Here is a 23615-nt window from a genome sequence, read left to right on the forward strand (position 1 = left end):
TAGCTGAGTATCCATTATTCCTCTACGATTAGCCAACACTTGATGGTAAAGCCCACTGCAGCCTTTGCAGAATTGTTGTTTGCTGACTTTCACCAAACAAAGATTTTATCTCCAAAAAGCCAACGCCTACTTTTCGAGCAATAGAAATATATGTTGGTCTGTTAAGATTGTCTTGTACAGAATAACTAAAGATCATGATGTAGCGAAAAAAATTCTTTGCCAGATATAATTCAGCCCTCTAGTTTCAATTTGGTTTTTATTTAACAAATCCATTTTTTTTATTTTGTTTTTCTCAGTTTGTCAAATAATGAGTTAACACATATCTGTCACGTGCCCCTACATAATTATTACTGACCCCGGAGAAGGATAGACAGTTAAGAGGTTAAATAACCCAGAGGCCCCGGTCAGCAAAGCCGACGGTCTAGGTGTATAAAATATACAAATAATAAGGTGCAAGGTATAACAATTTAATGAACTATATCACGGTATAACAATTTAATAAACTATATCACGGTATAACAATTTAATAAACTATATCACGGTATTCAACAAATACAGGATTATTTCTAAGTGCAAATGCTTCCAATCAATACAAGACCTACTAAAATTGCCAGTTATTTGGTCACGCGAAATTTAAGATGAGAGTGTTTCATTCCCGTGTCGACTTCTGATACATACACAAATATCCCTAATTCTCTATATAGTAAACTATGAACATCAACAATATTCCGACACATTTCCTACCTTAAAAATTATAAAAGACGCACAGAAATATAAAATGCCTAATTATACGTGCACAATGCCAACAACACCTAACTCTGCACAATCCACAACAGTATATTCAAATACAAGCAAGTTCTATCAGTACTCCCTGTTAAATTCAGTTATGCACAACGTTGCAACATTGTAGCAGATCACACGATCCACTTCGATTTTATCCTAACAACTACATACATTAATCTTGAATATTACTAATTTGTTTTACGCTTCATCATAACTAGTTGATAATTCAGCTATTCATGGAAGATTAAATTACTACTAAATTAAATGCACATAGTAACGTATAAATCGTACGACCCGAGTTTGGAAAGTGAGACAGATTCGGGCGAAGATATTTTTTCTCTGAAGCCTTTGTTCCAAATCTCGTCCGAAGTTCCTATAAGTCCTTCTCTTTTTTTGGGGGGTGGGGGGTGGGGGTACCTCTCGCCTGATCTTTTCAGACCATTCACGGTAGGCCCCCTGCCTAACTGTAATATTACCCGAAGGCTTAGTGTTTTTGTTATATAGTGTGTGCTGCACTCTTTAAAGTTATGATTTTTGTTTTTTTAATGAGTTGGCTTTATATTTTGGGATCATTGGTATGGATTATTGTATGACTGATGGTATGGGGTTTTGTTCTTACGGATCTAAATTTTTTATTTTTTTCCCGGAATTTTTCACATTATTACATTCCAGATAAATTGTCAATCCCTCGAGCGTCATGTTATGTTTCTTCGAGAACCTCGTCGTATGTAAACTTTTAGAAATCTTTTGTCCTTTTCGTTACGTTTTCTTCCGATAATGTTTTGGATTCGTTACGCTTTCTTCCGATGATGTCTGGGATTCGTTACGCTTTCTTCCGATGATGTTTTGGATTGGTTACGCTTTCTTTCGATGGTGTTTTGGATTCGTCATTTTGGTACTCCTGATATAGAGACATTCTAGCTATTTTTATCTTTCTTCTTTGTTCCTTTTCTCTGTTCTGTCGTTAAGGGTTTTGCCGTTTTTCGGTTTACACTTTAAAGTTTTTCCTGCTTTTGTTCCTAATTCTTTATTTGTATTTTTTGTTCATCTTCTTGAATTTCTTTTTGTTGCTCTATTGGTTATTGTTGTTGTTGTTGTTTTCCTTTTTCTATATTGCGTGGTTTAGGTTTTGGTGCCTTTTCCTTTTGTTGTTCTTTTGGTTGTTGTTCGCTTGTTTCATTTCTTGTTGTTTAATTTTGTTTTGGGTTCTGTGGTTTCTCTTGTTTTTCTTTCGGTTGTTGTTCTTTTAGTTGCTTTTGTTGTTGTTTGCCATTTTCTCCATCGTGTTGTTGAGTCAGATGCTGTCTATAGTTGTCTTTTTATTTTTCTTCTTTGTCTATATGTTGTTGCTGTATAATATGCATTTGGAATGATCGTCTGCTCGCGTATATGGGATGTCACTTGTTGTTTTGTTAGCTCTTTTTGTGGGCATTTCTTGGGCATATGCCCCACTTTCCCACATTTGTTGCACTTTCTATGGAAAATACATCCTTTGTACCACGTCTTTGCCAGAATGCCGTGTAGAAAGAAGACCTTTTTCATGGAGTAAAATTGTTCTCTTTCTATTTTACAGTATTCGTGTCCTATTCTTTATTGTATATCCTGGGTGGGTGTCCATTTTTGCTCTTGTTATTTTAGTTTTAAATTTCTGTTCCAAACGCTCCACCGTAGCTTTCAGTGGAATTTCAAGTGGTATTTCCGAAAGGTTGAGGTCAGCTGTTTTCTTTTTTATCTTCTCATAAAGGGATCCGTTATTTTTCTTCTGTTCTTTTCACTAACGCCGTTTCTCCTCCTATATTTAGTTTCCCATATGTTATGATGGTTTTAATTCCTTTTGGCCTCAGTATATATCCGCTTTTACCTTTCCTATTCACACGTGCCGCTAGCATGGTAGAATCTTTGTTTCTTATGTCTAGAGCTACCATCACCATAGACATTGTGGGTAGTCACTCCTCTGATATTCCAGACATATCTATTTACTGTGTTCATTTTTTGTAGCAGCATTTTAAGAAAGATCATTCTGTTATGAATCCTTTCTGTGTCAAAGTATTTTTATAACTCTGTTAACTACCTGTTTCTTGTCATTTTGGTTATCACGTGCGGCTTGTGGAGTGAGTTTCTTTTTATTCAGTATTATTTTACTTTTGTGTATATTATTTTATCGTTATTTATCTCCTATTCCTTCATACTATCATGAAACACGAATTCTATGGGACCACCTTCAATCCCTTGAACATTCGTTGTTTTTTTTTCGAGCGTAAATCGGAATACTTTACTTCTCAAGAAGGAATATACGAATATAACTCTTTTACGAGTGCCTAGTTTGCTCTCGGAGTGCAGTCTAGTGTCTCATTCGACTTACAAACGTGCACTGATTCTTTCACAATGAATGTAACAGAATAATGTCTGGCTGCGTAAGAAACCCGCCTCAGAATCTTACTGTCTAAGTTCTGATTTGATACCGGTGGTCTCTTTGAAAACTGTTTGGTGTAGTAACACTGATATGTTATAATGTCGGGTTTCCGGTCTCTAAGCCTTAACCGACTGGTGACATCACTGCTGTTTTCAAAACAAACAGAGTTTCTCACCACCATGGCAAGGTTCACTTTGAAGTAACCGTGAACTTGACCGTAACGCAATGGCTAAGGCACGAACAGGTAATTTTTTGCTTCAGAATTGTTCTAAAGTAGTGATGTTACTTAACACGTATTGACATTACCCAAAGTAATTTGAATTATAAATTCTATCAGAAGACATTTATAAACATTAAGCAGGAAATGTATAAACATGAAGCAGGAAATGTTAACGAGACATTTTCGATATTAGTTGAACAATCAGTGGACACAGATCCAACTCGCGGCATATGCTGCGTAGTAGAGTGTTTTTTTCTGGCAGATAATGTTCATCTTGAAAAAGCAGTATGCACTTTCAAAGTCCAGATCTTAAATTTATGTTAGAATAGGCAATATGGTTTGATAAAATAATTGCTGTTAACAGTCAATCAGTATCATATGCTGGTAACGAAACAAAATATGTCGCCTGATTGGGTTAGTCGCATAGTAGAGTGCCAAGCATAACTAGACTAATGGGCGCTGTGCGTGATGAAAAGCGTACGTCACGTGGTTTCCATACTATCCTTGAGATGGATAATATTTGTCATCTGCCGTCGCACGAGCACTGGAACGTAACCTTAAACTTTTGTTTATCTAGTGTGTGTGTGTGTGTGTTCCTAATAACGTGGTTGGGGATTATTTTGAGTAAAAGGCTAGCCTTGCTTTGACCGTGTCTGGTGATTATGTAATATTTTTAGATAACAGGTCTGCTTAAAATTCGCTTAGCGCCGCCTCTGCAAACCCATTCAGTTGATTTAATTAAATGCTTGAACATTTCCATTTAGACATAGTGAAACAATTCAGTGAAGAGTGCAACATTATCGTTGCCATTTCAAGTTGCATAACCATGCATACATACGTTACTTATTACTTCCGTCCCTGTCAAAACCGTGTGTTTTGTTTTTTGTTTTTGTTTACATAAAAGTTTGTGATGATTCTTATTTACAGACACACTCTCTTCAACAAACAACAGATTTTATACCTTTAAAGATGTTTACGGCATTTCTCATCTGATTTTAGGATAGATGCTTTTATGTGAAACTAATTGTTCACAAGACATTGTTTTCTTGTTACTAAGAAAATATGTTGTCCCAAAAATCGTTTTCCACTTAAATGTCATATTTTTATGACGTATTTATTTCTTTGAAAATCTTGTATAACTGCCATAGGCATGGTATCTTAGTTCCCTACGTTGTTTCTTCATTCCTGTTTGAAACGAATCATTTCCGCTTCTTGCCACTCATCTTCCTTTTGCAAATGTTTCTAATTCTTTCTAAAGTCTTTTCATTTCCTTACACATTGTTATGTAAATTTAACTAATATTATGTGCGTAACTGTTGTCAGTGGTTGCTTACGTAGCAAGAGTTCAAGGTGAGACTTGTTTACAGTTATACTAGGTTTCTTTCGTTGGAAATCTCCACATTTATTCAAGTGAAAATATATATAAATTGGGATTTGATAAACAAATAATTCCTGTACTGTATCGGTCTTTGAGAATCTATGATCAGGGATTCTGGTTGTGTTGTTGATATTAGATATAATTCGAAAGGAGTAATTTATTTAAAATATTCATTGGAATTACTAAAGAGCTCATTGACTAGTGGACCAACACACTATTTTGGATTACTGTGAACTCATTCAAAGATTTTCTGGATTGCACCATTGTGCCATATAATCAATGCATTTGAATTACATTCAGAACATTCTATATGTTTGTACTTATCAAAGGTCATTTAGGATGATTCGGGATTTAATTAACAACATTTACTATTTTAAGTGTCTCTTAAGTTTTCACTTTGTATTATAAAGAAAAGTAAGTTGTTGATTTTACATAAATTGTTGGTTTCACTTTTTCTGTTACATATTTTAAGACTTAGAGTTGTAACAACATAGACAAATGAAATGCATATTCGCATTACCCATTTGTCAGTGATATTATCATAACCAATATCTCTTGATTTTCACACAAGTTTCATACGGTATGATTCTTCACACATCAACTATTCAGCTTCTATAAACCTGAAGATAAAGATTTAAGTCTAAAAAAATGTTGTCCGCTTGAGCTAAAGGTCAAATGAGGATATGGTATGGTTCGTCACCTGTCGTGGGTCGGTCAACATTTACTATTTTAAACTTGTTATCGTTCTCAAAAACACAGCTATGGGTCAATTTAAACCAAACATAGCAGGCGTGCATGGCTTGCCAGTTTATATAATTAATGCTGATCCTAAATTAGATATGGCCCCCGCTACTAAGATAAAAATACATTAAAATATGATTGCCTTTGCTGAAATTTCTTTTTCAAAAACTTTACTTTGGAAATAAAAACACTAAACAGACTGGAAAACTTGGCCTTTCGGTATTGGATAAATGATTCTAACATGCCATGATATGCACTGAGATGCAAATAAAACCCTAGAAAAAATTAAAGTTTTATTCGAAACATATGAATCAACAAAATTAAAGAAAGTTGTAAAGAAAGCATTCTACTAATACATATTTCTTGAAATTGGCTAATTGGCATTTGGAGGTGAGCGATCTCTTGACCACTTGAGTCTCTTGTTAGTGTTATGTCATCACCGACATTCTAATAATTTTAACCGCTGTTCGGCTCATATGAACAGATGATCGATAGCCTGTAAATTAAATCCTTCTAGATTATCATTTTAGTTCTAAAAGTAAATATTCATTGCAAAACATACCGTAATTCTTCCATAGATCTTTAACGATTATTTCTTCAAATGAGAATGTGAGAAGCTTAGGCACGATGAAGGAGAAAAGAGAACTAAATCTTATGGTTTCACCTGCTGGAAACGAAGGTCTTGCCCCTAATAGCTACTATGCTGATATTAACCGATCAGTGAGTCTATATCTGGACTTGTAGATCTGGATATTTTCCAGGAGATAGCATCTTCCACATAAAAATGTTTATTTTCTCTTTCATTTTCTTAACGATCAGTTCAGTTTTAAAAGGAAAGAACAATCTCACATCCTCAATGACCCACTTCCCGTGCGAACGTACTACTTTTGTGCGATATTTAAGTGTCCTCACATGACACTGACAGTGACTAATTTGAACAAAATTTTAAACGGGAATTTCACCAGGAACACTTAGAATTTCTGCATATACTGTGTTGTTTGTCTTGATAGCCTACATAGTGCTCGTGATAATAAAACTTTATTTTGTGAAATTTGTGTACGAAAGTTTATGGAATTTCTTATTGTTGCACGTAAGTACAAATGAAGTTTTAATAATACTGACCGCGATTTAAATAAATCTTATATAAATATTTTTATCTGCACTGTAAATGATTTCATGTTATGCACTACCTTGCCCGAATATGTAAATTCTCTTTTTCTAATTTTTACGGCTATCGGATTCGCAGATTGTGATTTTTAAATGGACCCTAAAAAAACCTAGGAAATTGTATTATTTTTTTCTTTTTGATAGAGTTCGTCGTCTTCTCTCTCTCTCTCTCTCTCTCTCTCTCTCTCTCTCTCAAACTCGATTTAAATACTGTACATATTTTTTCATATCGATTATGATTATATTGTTGGTGGTCTTAGAGAATGAAGATTGAAAATTTTTACATTGTCATATCACATATCAACACTTTTTTTAGATGAATAGAAACGTCTGTTTGAATCCAGTGATCTCTGTTAAACATGATTGAGAGAATAAGGAGAATTTAATCTAGACGACAATCTAGAAAGCTTGATAACTATATCGATCTCACTCACTTACGCAATCATTTATTTTTCTATATTGAAATGCGTTTATCTTTCCGGTTGGAATTAATGTTGATTTCTTCTGTTGTTGTTCATCCGATGAGTTCGAAGACGACCATGGTATAAATTAGAATTATTATGTCGGTTTGTATTTACATGCCTGATATAGGTCACAGCCTCCATGAATTTGTGCCCATTTTAGCAAGCAATCCACATACTATGTGCAACTCGTGGATTATTAATCCACGAAAGTAAAGTTTTCAGTCAGGCCTATATTACTTTTTGTAAGTATACTGCATAGAAACAACATAAGCTACGGATTATTGAATTTTACGACACAATCTCTTTAGAGTGTGGTATAATATAATATTGTTTGTAGTCTGAATATAATTTGCTTTCTGTAGGGATATTTTACTGCCAAAGAAACTATTAGAGAACATATATCATAATGAAGGAATTATTGTCGCGGGATACATACATACATACATACATACATACATACATACATACATACATACATACATACATACATTCATACATATTCAGGGAATTTATAGAAGTCTGTAAAAATGGGGTTAACCTACCAGATGACTAGGATGTAAAATATTTAGGAAAACACTTAAACCACTGTTTCGTTTTAATGCATCATACAAGGCTTTCAAAGAGGCTCAAAAGATGTTATATGCGTTATCCGTAACATGTTGGTAAATTGAAAAATTTAGGAATGACCTTAGAATAGCAACTGTGCATGCTTGGTCAAGATCATGGGCAGAGGGAAATAAAAAAGTTATATTATTTTGTGTAAGAAACAACAAAGCTGTTGTTATTAATTAAATCGCCTAATACATCTGAAGCTTTTGAAGAGAGTTACACGAATGAATCCTCCTATGATATGAGTAAATACTGAAGCAGCGATGAAGATATCCAAGGGTAAACAAATGATTTTAGTATCAATATAAGAATGGCATCCAAACTCACAATATTCGGTATATCTACTAAAAGAGGAAGAACGCAAACATCAGAAACAATTTTCAAATGCTATTACTGAAAGCAGCGAAATAAAAAATATTGATAGTATTTGCCCACTCTCCAAAAATGTGATGTTATTGCATTTAAATGTACACAGTCTCGTCGTATTCGGGTTGGCACAATTCTCAGTAATGGGTCATTTAATGTACTTTGGACTGATGCACAGTTGAAATTTATTGCATCCACGTTTGCAGATGAATTTATATACATGCTTGCAACATTACATGCTGATCCCAAAAAGTACAAGCCTGTTTATTTGAGAAAGCGTGCTATATAATTTTGGATAACCATAAAATCGCGTAACGAACTTTGTAAAAAAGTAAATAATAATAACAACAAATGATTTGATCATATCTGCGTTACATCATGCTAGTGCCAAAAAGACAAGCCTTATAAATACCGGCCACTCCCTGTGTGAACTTAATTTTGGCAACATAGAAATATCTTGTGCAGGCTGCTAAGACCACACTCAATAATCTGAAACGCTTAACCCATGCTTACTTGGAATGAAGGCAATTATCCTCTTGCACTATCCCCTCATGGGCAGCACGAATGAACCCAGACTGGTTTATTGCTTTAGAACAAGAACATGAACAAATGAAATAGTAGATACAGCAAAAAGAAAATAAAGGAAGCGGTCTTGATGGACTGTTTCGCCCTAATGATCTCACGGATCGATTGGAAACACTGGTGGGATCAGTTCGTGATGGCAACGACACACCAGAAGTCTTTATAAAGAATACATCGATTTGTCAGCGACTGCTCACCAGTGACATCGTGGACATAAAACATATCGTGCGTTGATGCATGAACTTGTGGAAGAAACCAATGATGTATACGACAACACCGGTGATTACTTCTTAATGACTTAGCGTATTGCGTGAAATAAATGCTGAAATGCAGCGTGTTGTTATAAGCACAACTCCGAGCATTAAATTGATGATTACAATTTCGTCTATGAAACCAAAATGTTTGTGACTTTTTTCTACAGTTGTTACCGTTGGTGAATCGCTTACACTCGAAGTTGCATTGTCGCCATTACATGTCTATCAGAGTTGGCCTGATATTCGATCGAGACCGTATGGAGGTTTTCATGCAAATAATTCCTTTGTTTACATTAAACAATAGCACCACCTGAAACATTGTTGGGATTCCACTGGCGCATGTGTGATTGAATCAAGCAATGAACAGATTAGACGAAGGATAAAACATTGGTGACCAAGCGTGATTCTAAAATCAGCAAGCGCATACATTACCCTGCACTTTAGCTCTGCCATCTCAATCGAATCCCAAACGTACTCGGTTGATGTTGCACAATTATCGTTTAGAACACTTCTCAGTTGGCCCGAAAAAATTGATAAGATCCACGTGCACCAACAAAGTTTGCGTCCAGGACCTGACGGCACAAGGTACGATATAGCGCCTGATATTGTCAGGATCACTACAACAACTCACGTTGATCGGACCTGTGACGTCATCATTGTAGTTATGATGCCTCAGATTCAACAATGCGCGGTTCTAAAACCTTCGTTTTATTTATGCTGAACAAGACGGGTACATGCCATGCCTGCGCGGGATTGTCTTCACGCGCTGCACCAATCACTAAACAAGCTGCAATGCGAGTCGTTGACAGTATCAAAATTGTTGCCGCGGACCGGTTACAATATATATGATTGCAAACGGTTCAATCGCTTTGAGAGCGATTACCACGACTAGTGACTCGACAATCAAAGACGGTTAAAGTTATATTACCAACAAAAGCAACAATTCATGCCCCAGTCAGTAAAATCATTAATGAAACAACTCAGCAACGACAGTCAGATTCGGCGATTGTAAATCTGGTAATAAGAAGCGGATTTGGGAGGCAAGTCATCAGGAAAAGTATTAAATAAAACTATAGTATGTGAGTGGAAACTAAAGTCTCACTATGAATCAATTAAAACGTATCTGATCACGTGTTTGACACAGATGCACCTGTGTTGTGAGATCGAGACAAGCAAAATTATCAATATTACTCGTATGAGTCTAGGGATCCAAACAAAGACAGGCTTGAGCGCCCAAGGTTTATGACACATCTCTGTATTTTCATTCGTGAGAAGCATTCTTGGAAGTCCAAAGAAATCTTGTGCAATCCTACAATATTGAACAAAGCATCAACGACAAAGTCGAATTTGTAAACAACGTCCTAATGGCGTTGTTCAACAGAGCTCATTATCTCATCGATGGAAAGGAAATCGAAGCAATTTTTAGCAACATAACTGTTACGATTATCCATGATGTTTATGAAAGACACAAATGGTCGTCCTGAGTATCTCAAATGCACGTTAAATTCAGCAACTGCTGTAACCGAGACATTACTGATTTTAAGAGCGAATTTGCACAGCGTAAAGGCCATTTTACAACACGCGGGGAGGTTTCCTGCGCGATTGTAATCTCTCGCAATTTTTTTTTTCACCAGAGACTTTCGTAAGGTTATTTTTGGGGCCAAACACGTGTTTAACCGTAACGGTAACGCCAGTGATGCAATTCAACATACTGATGTCGCCGTAGACACATGTTTAACATCATTTATGTTGTGTGGCGGAACATCTATAATTTCATTTCTCGCGATGACCACTGACTCACACCAATGTGAAGTCCGATGAGAATTCAACGAAATGGTAACGCCGTAGACGCATGTTTAACATCATTTATGTTGTCTGGTGGAACATCTATAATTTCATTTCTCGCGATGACCACTGACTCACACCAATGTGAAGTCCGATGAGAATTCTCATGGCAAGTAATAACAAGATGTTAGCTAACCACATCACATGTTTATTACATTTCCAATGGTAGACAATTTGAACAACCAACTGGAAAGTCCAATCATATTTGCAAAACTGGGAGTGGCAGCTCTTGCTGAGGTTAAACGTTCACGAACAACCCACCGAACATATTTTACCCAGTTTGATAATCATCAAGTCGCTAGTGTGTATCATCGACTGTTAAAATAAATGGACAGATACCGAAATGTTGACACAGGCTGCAGATTTCCGAACATGACCTGTGTACATTGAGTTATTACTTTAACCTCGAGCATCTGGACCTGGTTCAACAGTCCGTGTCGGACATGTACTTCAAACCACGTGAAGGATGAAACCATAGTGACCCCGAGTATAGATACATTGCTCTGATTCTCTCCGATAAGACTCTGTTATTACGGAGTTTGAGTGTCTGAATGAGAGCTATGGACGCGCCTGTGGAATATTTATATTTTTAGCTGCTATATTTATAACTGGAGTTGTTACATTAATAAATAATAACGTCCTATCATGTAATGAAGGTCGGCCTAAGGGAAAATCAGCTAGAAAAAATATTCTTAAAACCGCAATAAAAAACAATTGTTTTAGAAACGGACTTGCCTGAGTTTATCAGCTAGATTGATGTTCCAGTTGAGGTTTTTATTTTTCAAGATTGAACTGGTAAATGACAACGTTTAAGGTATAGTTATCCAGTTGAGAAACGCTGTTGCAAATAATTTTGCAGTGATAAGTGAAGTCGGAAGAATTAGGAACGCTGGCGTGTCGGTTGCGTTTATGAAAAAGTATATTGATGTAGCAGAGGTTGCGGTAAAATAACTTATCGATGAAACGATCACAGAGTTGCATGTTCCATGGGGGGGGGGGGTGCTACATTGGAAAGCGTATTAACCTGTGAATTAGAGAAATACTGAAGGCATAACAAATGACCGACTTGTTTTCGGTTCTGTCGGGAATTGCTTTGATACACACAAATCTCAAATTTTAAAAGTACTCGGGTCAGGATTACTTTTGTTTTATCGTAGTTAGTTTTAGTGAGAAATGGGATGCACTAAATATAATGACAAATAATGTCTATAGAGGTGAAATGACCGTTGGAATCACCCTGATGTACCACTACCAACTTGAGGTCGGCTTTGAACAATCGCAAATGCAAATGCCAAGGCCTTGGCTGCATCACTAGGTGCCAAAATTCTCAGGTATTTTTTCTAAGATCGCGAAGTGGAATTTACCGTTGGATACACCCACGTTATGTTCACCTCTGAATATGTTACAAACACATGACTCAAATGAGACTAAACAAGATATCTACTATTATTTACCAAGGATGCGGTGAAACAACTATAGTATAACTACGAAAACAATCATTTAATACACGAGGAACATGGCATATGTGCATCCAGTATATTGTTTTCATGAAAAGGGTGTTAGTCCTCCTGAACATGTAATTATTGAAAATTATATTCTTCCGTGACTTTTTAAAATAATGATATGCATATGACAGTTGTTCCAGTAAAAAAAGGTAATTGGTTAGAAGTGCTTGTGCATATTGCATCTGGGCATGGTAAGTAAGAACGTGGTCTGCCAGTCTTGTAATTGTACTGCGCAATTCTATTATTAATAGAACTATAATGGACTCTCAATGTTACCCACGTAAAAAAGACAATAATCGAATCGGAGTAAATGCTGCGAGATGAAATCACCAAGAGTACTGCGCTACTCGTAAACTATACATGCGTGTCTTTGATTGTAGATGCTATTTGTTGGCTTGTCGCGACAAAAACTGTTGTCTTTATGTGACAGGATTTAATGCAACAATGACCAGCATAAAAGGACCAATCGTAATTATTGTATTGGCAATAACGATAGTAAATTGTGTCGTTGTAGCAAATTAATTTCGATACGGTTACATTCACGAGTCAATTCAGAGTTGCTTGCAGCGGTATAGAGTAGTCTCAAATTGATTAGTAAACTGTATTTGGTGGCTAACGAGGATAAAAGAATTAGCATGACTCACTTCGAGACTGTGGTGGCGGAAATGGAAAATCACCAACTCCGAGTACAGCTAAGGAACCGCGTAGCAGATTTACAGACAATAAAAATCATTGAGTAAACAATCTTCATTTTTGTGGATTAATAATACACGGTTTGCGTATAATAAATGGGCAAAATTAACGGGGAACAGACGCTGTGACCTATATCCGGAATCCAAATCACAAACGGACATAATGATACATGTACTACTCATCAATAATTGGTTTCGTTTCTGCGAGTACGTGATTAGCTAATCAGACCAATTTGTGCTCTGAACTGTCTGTGGCAAACTGGACAGGAGATTCTACTTGTTATTGCTTGATCAATAGAGGATGTACTGCAGTTCTGTGATTTATCCTGCTGACATTTATACACTCACTGCAATTCTCATTTTAAAGTATTTAGCTCCTTATGGGTGCGACTGTACCTTGTCCAGCGATCCTGTACACGATCTTCCGACTTCCCATGAATCGAGGTCAATGCTGAAGTGCTTGAAGGATGGCTTGAGGGAGTCATTTAAGCGTTTCTTTTGACTACATTGAGATCGCTTTCCCTCCTTCAGCTCGCTGTATATGACCTGGTTTTGGTAGTCTCATTTCTGGCATCTTAGTGACATGGCTTGCTCATCTCATCTGCGATTTCATCTGCAGAATGTGGCTGCATGGAATGCCTGTCCGCAGAAGAACCTCCGTATCTGTGCCATTGTCCATCCATTTTATCTTTGTAAGTTTCCTCAGGCAGTCAATGTGAAAATGGTTCAGCTTAAAGACATGGCGTCTGTATACCGTCCAAGATTTTACATGCATACAGCAGAATCGGCAACATACTAGACATGTGCGCGTAGTCTGCCTAAGGCCACATTTGCTTTAGCAATATTAGCATTGGTTTATATCTGTTTATAAATACGCTGGCACAGTCACACTTCACTATTAAGCAATGGGTGGTGCGTGGTCAAGAATATAGGAAAGGAGATAGCGACAGGACAGACAGAAGAGTAATGATAGGAAAGGCAGAAGTTAAAGAGTATCAATCTAGATTTTCTTCCTTTTATACTCAGACCAATCCGGATAACGTAGCGGGGATGAGATAATGAAAATCAACCGGTATAGTCCTGAGAATCAGTAGGTCTTACTTGTAGCTAACTAGTTCATTAGAATGTGATTTTGAAAAGTTCCTGCTTGTCAGATACCAAATCAGGAGCTTCTACAAATATTTATGGTAATTTCTTCCAAGTCCCTATTATACGTGGAAAGAAGCTGAACTTGAAACATTTTTTTTTATGCTGACTTTAATTGGAAATTATCCTTGTGGTTTCATCCTCGATGTGGACTGCACGTGGTAATTTGCTACAGATGTAGGTGAAATTGAACACTTCCAGGAAGATTTGGCCATTTACTGCGATTCTACGTTAGGCGTTCCTGGTGCAGGTTGGTGCATCACCCATCTTTTGATACTTATTAAGGAGGCATCCTACTAACACAAATTTCATGCAATTGTCCTTGATTTTGTCTGGGGCGGTCTTGGTGGGTGCATATGCACTGAGTATAGTTGCACGTTACATATTGCAAGAAGTATTTGTAGTGAACAGGATGTCACATAGGTATAATTTCATTTAGGACCAACTACATACTATGAGAAGTATTTCAGTGTCTTCGTGAAAATCCCCATGGTTGATATGACCCTAAATTAGAAGTAATGACAAGATTTTTCAAGACAACAACCATTGTGTTAGAGCTCTTGATCAGGACCATTTTCACTCTGGACCAACAAGAGATCATAATTAGTCTTTTAGTGAAAATATTATGTCAGTATGACCACCTGTTGAGGAGGATTAGTGCTAACAAGAATTTCTAGATGGCCACCCTGGTGGCCATATTGGAGGTCTGATTGCCACCATTATTACTCAGCACAAACGTCACATGACAGGAAGTCATTTCAAACAACAAAACCCCATGCCACTACTACTTTTCATGCTACAGAAGCAAAATAACAGGATTTTCAACATAGCAGTCATATTGGATGTCTGATAAATATCATTTTCATTTAGGATTGATGAATTATTTTTAGTATTTTTAAAGAGAAAACCTTGTATTGTGACAACCATTCAGTCAGGTTACGTTCCACATTTTTCACGAAATTAAATTTTCTGACACCTGTCATCTGCTTTAGGTTCAATCCTAGATGTGACAATAGTCAAAATCTAAGCCTATTTCCTATCATATGATCAAACAGTAATAACCAACTTGTGTTATTGGACAAAACAGATGGGTGACAAGACCAAAATAGTAATAACCAACTTGTGTTAATGGACAAAACAGATGGGTGACAAGACCAAAATAGTAATAACCAACTTGTGTTAATGGATAAAACAGATGGGTAACAAGACCAAAATAGTAATAACCAGTTTGTGTTAATGGGCAGAATAGACAGATGGATGACAGACCAAAATAGTTATAACCAACTTGTGCTAGTGGACTGAACAGACAGAGGACAGACCAACACATATATTCTTGTGATCTATGACTAGTAGAGATAACAACTGTTAAAAATTTCTTATATATGTGTGAGATCTGTGAGAAAAAGGTTGAGCAAAATATAATTAGAATGTTTATTATTCATTCAATTAAATTTGTTGCTCTATAATTGCTGATATTTCTGCTTTATACGAATAGTGTGTTATAAGACGAATATGACTGGCTATCGATATTTTATTGAAATTTATATCAATTCTTTGTTGTATTGTGTTAAATAAATTAGTTGTATTCTCATCTCGATATGTACTATTAAAGGACATACAGATGACAGATGTGATCTATGAACAGTAGAGATAACAACTGATTAATAGTTTCTTATATATGTGTGAGATATGCGAGAAAATGGTTGAGCAAAATAGAAACAGAATGTTTATTATTTATTCAATTAAATTTGTTGCTCTACAATTGGTTTTATTTGACCTTTATATGAACAGTGTGTTATAAGACGAATATAATTGGCTATCAATATTTTATTGAAATTTATATAAAATCTTTGTTATACTGTGTTAAATAAATTAGTTGTATTCTCATCTCAATATGATCATTAAAAGACCAATATGCTTTTACAATGGCATCAGAATAACATCAATGAAATCTAATTTGCATAAAGTAAAAGTGTATATCACAATCAGATAATGTCATCCCAATCTCCAAATGTTGATACTCATGGCCAATAACAATGGATCGAAACCATGTTTTCTGATATGTATTAGAGAGCAGTCAATACTTACTGGAGGAAGGGGTGAGTACTTGGTAATTATCAATAATACTGAACTGAAATTCCAACTCTATCACAACTAAAACACAGAAAAAAACCAGTAAAATTTGAAGCCAGTACAGATTCAAACAAGAAAATTTTGAACAAAAATACATGTATCTTTCCTGCATAAATCTAACTTGCATTATTTGTAAATACCAAAATGTTAAAAATTCAAAAATCTATTCCATGTTATTTTTCAGTTGAAGAAAGCAAACTGTATCATAAAATTTAAATTTTATAGTACACATGTAAAATACTGAATGTAGCTTCATTGGTGTGGAAAGAAACCTCATGCATGCATAATTTATTGTTTAACAACTATATCTGACAATAAAGGCATTATCTACATGCCAGACTTCATAAGAACTACACAATGAATTATCATACTCCAACTACCTTTTCACAATTAGTGTATTTAATATTTAATATTTGTTTCAAAAAGAATCATAATCACTCATAATGAACTGCTCTCCACCTCCCACACTGTAAATACCAACCACTTCTAAACAGGTTGACTAAGGCACAGATATTGCAGTGAATTTCATTTCAAATGGCACTCTAGTTGACGATTATTTGTATTACATGTTCGGTGTTAATGGTGGCAATTTATATTAATATAATTGCTGCTTTAAATTGTCAGTTTGCAAATGTAGCTTTGATGCTTAGGCTGAAACAAATCCACTGTAAACAAAGCAAATTCCTAATTACTATTCTATCATGTCAAGAATTAATAAAAACCTTTGCTAATACTGTGATTCAATTACCATTATGATGGACAAAAGGTATTTCAGCTTAATTACCAGACACAACTTAGCTGCATTTTCAAAAATCACACCTAAACAGTACCTTGCTCTAATTAAAAATGTATCATGTTCTTTTCTATGATAATGAAACTGACACTGGCCAGTTGGAACACAAAATGGTTTCATATAACTTCTTTCACCTGAATGTCTCTCAAAATAAAATTCTTTATTACAGAGACAAAAATCTATTGATTTCCATGATTTCATTCTTTCTTGTGATAATACAAGGACATGTTACATTATAGTCATTATGGAATTATTTTTTTTCAGTCTCTCATTCAGTTTTCAAATAACGGTCTGCTCGGTCCCAATCAACAATGACCCTTATAGTAGTATTGGTTACTTACATTATTTAACAGATGATCGCTGTAAAAAGCTTTCTAACTGGTCAAAATTTTGTACTTGCCCAATGATTCTTCACACAATGCAAACTGATGGAAATGAGCATGCTTGCTAGGATGACATTTTGAACTCTCAGCGTGTGTCACTCACATGAATAAGAGTTTCAAAAATGTGTGGAAATGAAAATGGTTTGAATGTGTGGTTGGCAGGAACATAATGGGTCACTTGGAAAGAAAACAGAATGCCAGGACAAGCAATTTGAAAAGTTTGCCTTAAAGATCTGAACTACTACTAACTCTGAAAACAGTGTGTACAGTGAAATGAAATTGAACTAGAGTTGGAAGTTAAACAACTCCAAACTGATACCCTTCCAGAATTTGAGGGACAATGTATAGACTTTTGTTGTGGAAGTGAAGATAATGCTGCCAGATACACATGACTACCATTGATGGTCATATCCTTGCGGAGTTGCTTTCATAGCCCACAAGTATAATCATTCTTCAATGACGTGAATAGTATTAATTATTATTGTTTATATTAGCACAATATTCTAGCTGTGTTAGAAATCTGAAGGAAAATCAGTGTAATGATGTCATAATAAACATTGTTCATTGATCGAAATATCATTCAACTTCATTCAACTTCAAGCGACTATATATTCAAAAGTCCAGTTTACAGTTCAGCTTCCACATGTCGTGTCATAATAGCTGAATAATTTTGTTTCATTTATAATGAAATATTATTGTGATTAATTAAGTGCTGTATAATTTATATTCATTTTTGAATTTGAAACCTTTTGAAGTGTCTGAAAAATTACAGAAATATCAGTAACATAGTCTATAGTAACTCTGAAATTTCACTATTTCAGATAATTTCACTATTTCAGATAATTTCACTATTAATTCATTCAAAATTTAATTGACAGTTTTGATAAATTTTTTTAGTGAAATCTCACCTAAAATTTCAGTGAAATCACTAATATTTTGCCCAAAACCTTCAGTGTCTTGGACAAAGAATCCAATCCTACACAGAATATGTGTCCCAACAGAATCATTATCATCATTCATTACACATATAAAGACAAGTTTTAAAAACCCGTAATAAATTTTAATAATTGGTATGGGTTAATTGAAATATTTTGGTTAATAACTCACCTCTTAGCCATTTGGATTTCTTCTTTTCATGTGGATCTTTCAAAAGTTGCAACATAAAAGTGAGATTTCCATGACAAATCTGTGCCCTAAGCCAGTTAGTTTCTTTCATACGGGATGTGCAAACTTAATTTCAATATACTAGGACATACATAACTGAGCTAATGACGCAGTCATTATATATATTGTCAGCATTATAAAACCTCTTTAATATTCACTACAATCATCTACACAAGCTCTTGTGAGTAAAGTTAACAACTTTCAAGCACTATAAGCAAAACAATAAAATCTTTCTACAAACTTTTAAGCATAAAATTTGCAGGTTGTAACATCAAATATTAATATAATAGTACATCATTCCTTTAAAGATGATGCAAAACTTAGTAAAACTTGTCCAAAACAGTGAACTGGCCATTCTGTTGAGATACATTTCATCAATTTAAATATTCAGTACTTATAATGTACTGGATGATATAATGTAAATACTTGCTTCTAAAAGTTGAGTCTAGCCGTATGAAACATAGACCCTGATTTACTGTTGCATAATGTGTTGACTGGATCTATGTTGTTCGTTCTACTGATTATTCCAAACAAACTGCACATAAAAAAATCTGCCGGCACATTGTGTGATGACCGATCTCGCTCTGTGCAGTTTGCAGTTGGATTCATCCCATAAGTAAGTATATATAGTACTGTGAGGACTTTGATTTTATGATATTATGATGAAGCACCTAAACTGCTAAAGTTGTTCCACTGCTAACAATTCCCACCACAAGTATATGATATCACATTTAGACATCTAATATGGCACAGCACCTGGGGCAACAAACTTACACAAAGATGAACGATTTTTTTACACAAAGCAATGCAGGACTACATGAGAATAGCATTACAAAAATTATTTAAAACATCTAATAAAATTTAAAAAATATGATAACTACTCTTTTGTCACAATATAAAGGGCCCTAATTATTATTTAAAATATAAATTATCACAAGTTCAAAAATAATGCTATTCACCTTTATCAATCTCCTCTTTGGTGAAAATTTATTAAAGTTTGTTAAGATAATTAACATAGTGTACATGTCATTATCTGTGCAAAAATATTTATATATCTAGTAGATTACAAAAATATACATTTTAACTTATGTGAATGGTAGGCAAAACAGAAAAAATATTGAAATCTAGAAATATGTACATGGAACATAGATGCCAAAGCAACATATGTGAAATGGCCGAAATTTCTAAATGAAAAACTTAATCAGGGTGCGAGTGACAACTATAGTAACTTATAAACAATGCTAAAACCATATGTCACAATGTGGCATAGAAATCCTTAATGCTACAGCAATGATAGTTTTGGTAATATTAACATTATAGGAAGAAAAAGCACTAAAAACAGCACACACCCCAAGAAATCAATTTCATTGTCAAAATTAAACTAACAGATCATTTTATATTTTTTTAACGAAACTTTCAAATTTGACTAAGCTTCAAATCCAGTGGCTGATAATATAAATGGTCAAAATATTTATAAATATTTTTCACCACTGCTAGACTCTTAACAAGAACACTCTTAAGCTGTCATAAATTTTAAAAAATAATCAATTTAAAAGAACTAAAATGTTGGTTTCTTCTGTTCATCATCAACTGTCTAAAACTGATCATGTGTACATTCAAGCCAATTAGTTTCCCCAGAATTTTCAGCTAGAATGTTCATTCAAAAGTGAACAATGTTTCCATACAATACAGGGCTCCTTCACAATATGGTATTCCCTTATTATTATGTTATTTATGACCATGTCAAAATGATAATGTTGCAGACAAAAATACAATACGGAGTATGTATAATGTACAACCACATTACTGTAATTAACTAATAACTAGCACCTGCTCAGAAGCTCACTCCAATAGTTATAATATATAATACCATGGAAATTAAAGTCTGATCATAAGCCTAAACCCTACCTTTGATAAATTTATCTGGCTGGCCACCTGGCCTTCATCACGGGGGGTGGGGTGGGGGATACAATAATAAATCATTCTTATCAGCCAAGAATTACATCATACAAAATATATTAAGTAGCAGTGATACAGAAAAATTGAGATCATTTAATAAGATCCATGACTAAACTTGAGCTATATAATGAATGTCATGATATAAATGGTCTTTATATTGAAGAACCCCTATATGTTAAATTTTCAAGCAATTCAAGTATTCATATTTAAGTTTGAGTGTGTACTCAATATTTTAGCTTGAGTGTGCTCAGTATTTTATCTTGAATGTACTCCATATTGTAATTTGTGTAGTTTCAATGTGCACTCAATATTTAAGTTTGAATCTACCCAATATTTTAGTCTGGGTGTGAACTCAGTATTTTGTTTCAGTGTGCACTATATGTTAGTTTGTGCAGTTTGAGTGTGTACTCAGTAGTTTAGTTCAAGTGTGTGCACAAATTTAAACTGAAACTGGCCAATTGCCAAAGGCCTTCAAAGTTCTTATCTACAAAACTGCACAAATGTAAAACTGAAACTGACAAACTTAGAGCAGCATCTGAGTTATTATCCACAAATCTGGACACATTTAAAATTAAACTGACCAATAGGAAAATTTTAAATTCAAATCAACCAACTGTCAAGGCCATTAATAAGTTATTATCTACAAATCTGGGCAAATTAAAAATTAAACTGACCAATAGGAAAATTTTAAATTCAAACCAACCAACTGTCAAGGCCATTAATAAGTTATTATTATTACAAATCTTATAAAATCTAAGGCTGGAACTGACCAGTATCCCGATTTAAGACTTAAACTGATGAACTGCCAGAGTAGTGATTCCTCGGCCTATTCAAAAGTGTATTATTTTATAATTTAGTTTATATTTGTATTCATCAACCTCGTTGAAGTAAGTTAAATAATTATACACTGAAAATTTCATGAAGACTTGTTGAGAACTGTTGAAATAGCAACTGCAGCAAAAATCATTATGACTTCTCCAGACTTAAGACCACTATGCTTAAATGATTGACAATTAAAAAGAACTTTCTTCCTCAGTTTTCTGTGGATCTAGAAACTAAGATCATGCATGGAATAGGACCACTTTTTCAAGTTGCAGGAGTGGTCTTCAAAGGTAGATTTTACAGTATTTAAATACTACAAAATGACGATCATCTAGGTGTCAGAGCTTTACTGATCTGCATGTTCCAACACACATTCAGCAAGCATGTGATTACGTAATGACTCGTATGTAACCAATAACATCCTTGGTCAGTAACTGTTCTCCATTAGTTCTGAATTATGTTCATGTTTGTTTGACATGTACGTGGATATCAACAATCTGTCATTTACACCCACTGCACTTCCCCAAACTATGCTCACTGATATAACTACACACATTTAATAAAGAAAACACAAGTTATTTCTGGAAAAAGGAAAAAAAACAACACATAATTGTACGTTGTCAAAGCCTAAGGGCAAAATCAAAATATATTACATAATTCTCAAAATATTTAATATTAATAAATGTATTTTATTTGCTTAATATAATATGCACAGGATGCAAGCAGCATACATTCTGATCTGCTGTTGTATAATGCACCTGCAGATCAGATAGTCTTGAACTGCCCAAACTGTATTTGCCTAAAGAAATTTGCAGATATCAGTCTCGAGTGAAAATACACACACAACACACCCTTGTGTTTTGCTTGTATAAAATTAATTCCTTGTTATCCAACCATTAAGCAGGCGTGACATCATCAAGAGTATGATGTCATAACAGCATTAGACTAAGTTCCAACTAAATTGCTCTCACAATATCAATCCTGACTGATATAGAGTATTTGATTTTGTTTAGGTTGAAGGCTTTAATTTTTATGCTTTGTTTTTTTATTTAGTATAGTACGAGTTACAATTGAATGTTTTATGATGGAGGGATCAGATGTGGATCTATACTGTACACAGCTGGTCTTAATTTATACATGACTAAATATGAAAGTAATACACGTACATGTAAATGTGGGAAAACTACAATTTTGGTGAATGAGTCAAACATAGTCTGCATTTAAATGGAATATAATTACTTATATGAATAATATAAATATTTTAATGTTTCACTCTTCTAATTAATTTTTAACATAATACCTTGGTTTTGCTAACAAAAGATTTTTACAAAATGTAATTTAAAAAATTAAATTCAAACTTCATTTCTCTTTCCTGTGCTTAACAAGAAAACACAAATAAATTTCAACGTATTTTGATCGACTTTTATCTGGCCACAGGATACACTTTCTGTCTGTTGTTTCTTAAGAAGCAATATTGATTTCCTTTATCACTCTACTTGAAATAGGTGATTTTAGAAATATAATTTACCAACTCAAAATAGTCTGTTTTGTGAAACTGAATGTTCGTGGAGGTTTCGGTTGTGGTGTATTTTCAGAAATGTCATTTGATAATAGCAGTACTCATCATCCATGCTGTATGGATTGTTTCATGACTTCTGTTGTAGATACACATGCTCTTATGTCATAAAGCATCGGCGTTGGTGTTGTCATTTATTATACTATCTGGTAGCAGTGGCTCATCAACCGAGCTGTACTGATTGTTTGATGACTTCTGCCGTAGTGGTATGTCTTTCAAAGTCTCTGTGTCATTATCAGGGGGGGATGACTGAAATGAAATAATAACAAAAGCAAGGCTATTACTTCTGAGTCTAATGTGATGTAGTTCACCGATTTGCTAACATATAAAGCTGTCCTAATATAAATGATCTTGATCAAAATATCAAACATTTATATTTTCTAAGTATTATTTTCTAATCATTATAAGTTACTTTACAAAATATATTTACAAGATATCTGCACTATTTATGATTTTTTAAGTCATTTTATTTTATAACTTTATTTGATTTCATAATTTTTACTTGCCAAAATATTAATTAAAATGATGACATCATGTTTTAAAATATCATCCAGTTCATTACGGCAAGAGCCTCGTACAACATTATGCTGGCAATGACGTTATTAGTAATTATACTATTG

The 23615-nt window shown here is 34.5% G+C and overlaps 1 protein-coding gene and 1 long non-coding RNA gene across 3 annotated transcripts in view; one reads left to right on the forward strand and one right to left on the reverse strand.

Moving 5' to 3' along the window:
• Positions 1 to 5994: 5994 nt before the first annotated feature.
• LOC149801385 (uncharacterized) overlaps positions 5995 to 23615 on the forward strand; it is a 147942-nt gene continuing 130321 nt past the window's right edge. Inside the window, exon 1 of the long non-coding RNA XR_016420642.1 lies at positions 5995 to 6625. This is a non-coding gene — a long non-coding RNA (uncharacterized LOC149801385). The remainder of the gene's footprint in view (positions 6626 to 23615) is intronic.
• The window catches only part of LOC149801386 (roundabout homolog 3-like), a 62977-nt gene continuing 55248 nt past the window's right edge, over positions 15887 to 23615 (reverse strand). For both annotated transcript variants that reach the window (XM_089955459.1, XM_089955458.1), the window contains one exon: positions 15887 to 23244. In XM_089955459.1, coding sequence (XP_089811585.1) covers positions 23101 to 23244 — 144 coding nt within the window. In that variant the 3' untranslated portion in view covers positions 15887 to 23100. The remainder of the gene's footprint in view (positions 23245 to 23615) is intronic.

Source organism: Sinohyriopsis cumingii, chromosome 4, assembly GCF_028554795.1.
Source record: "Sinohyriopsis cumingii isolate HCF-2022 chromosome 4, ASM2855479v2, whole genome shotgun sequence".
Lineage (NCBI taxonomy): Eukaryota > Metazoa > Mollusca > Bivalvia > Unionida > Unionidae > Sinohyriopsis > Sinohyriopsis cumingii.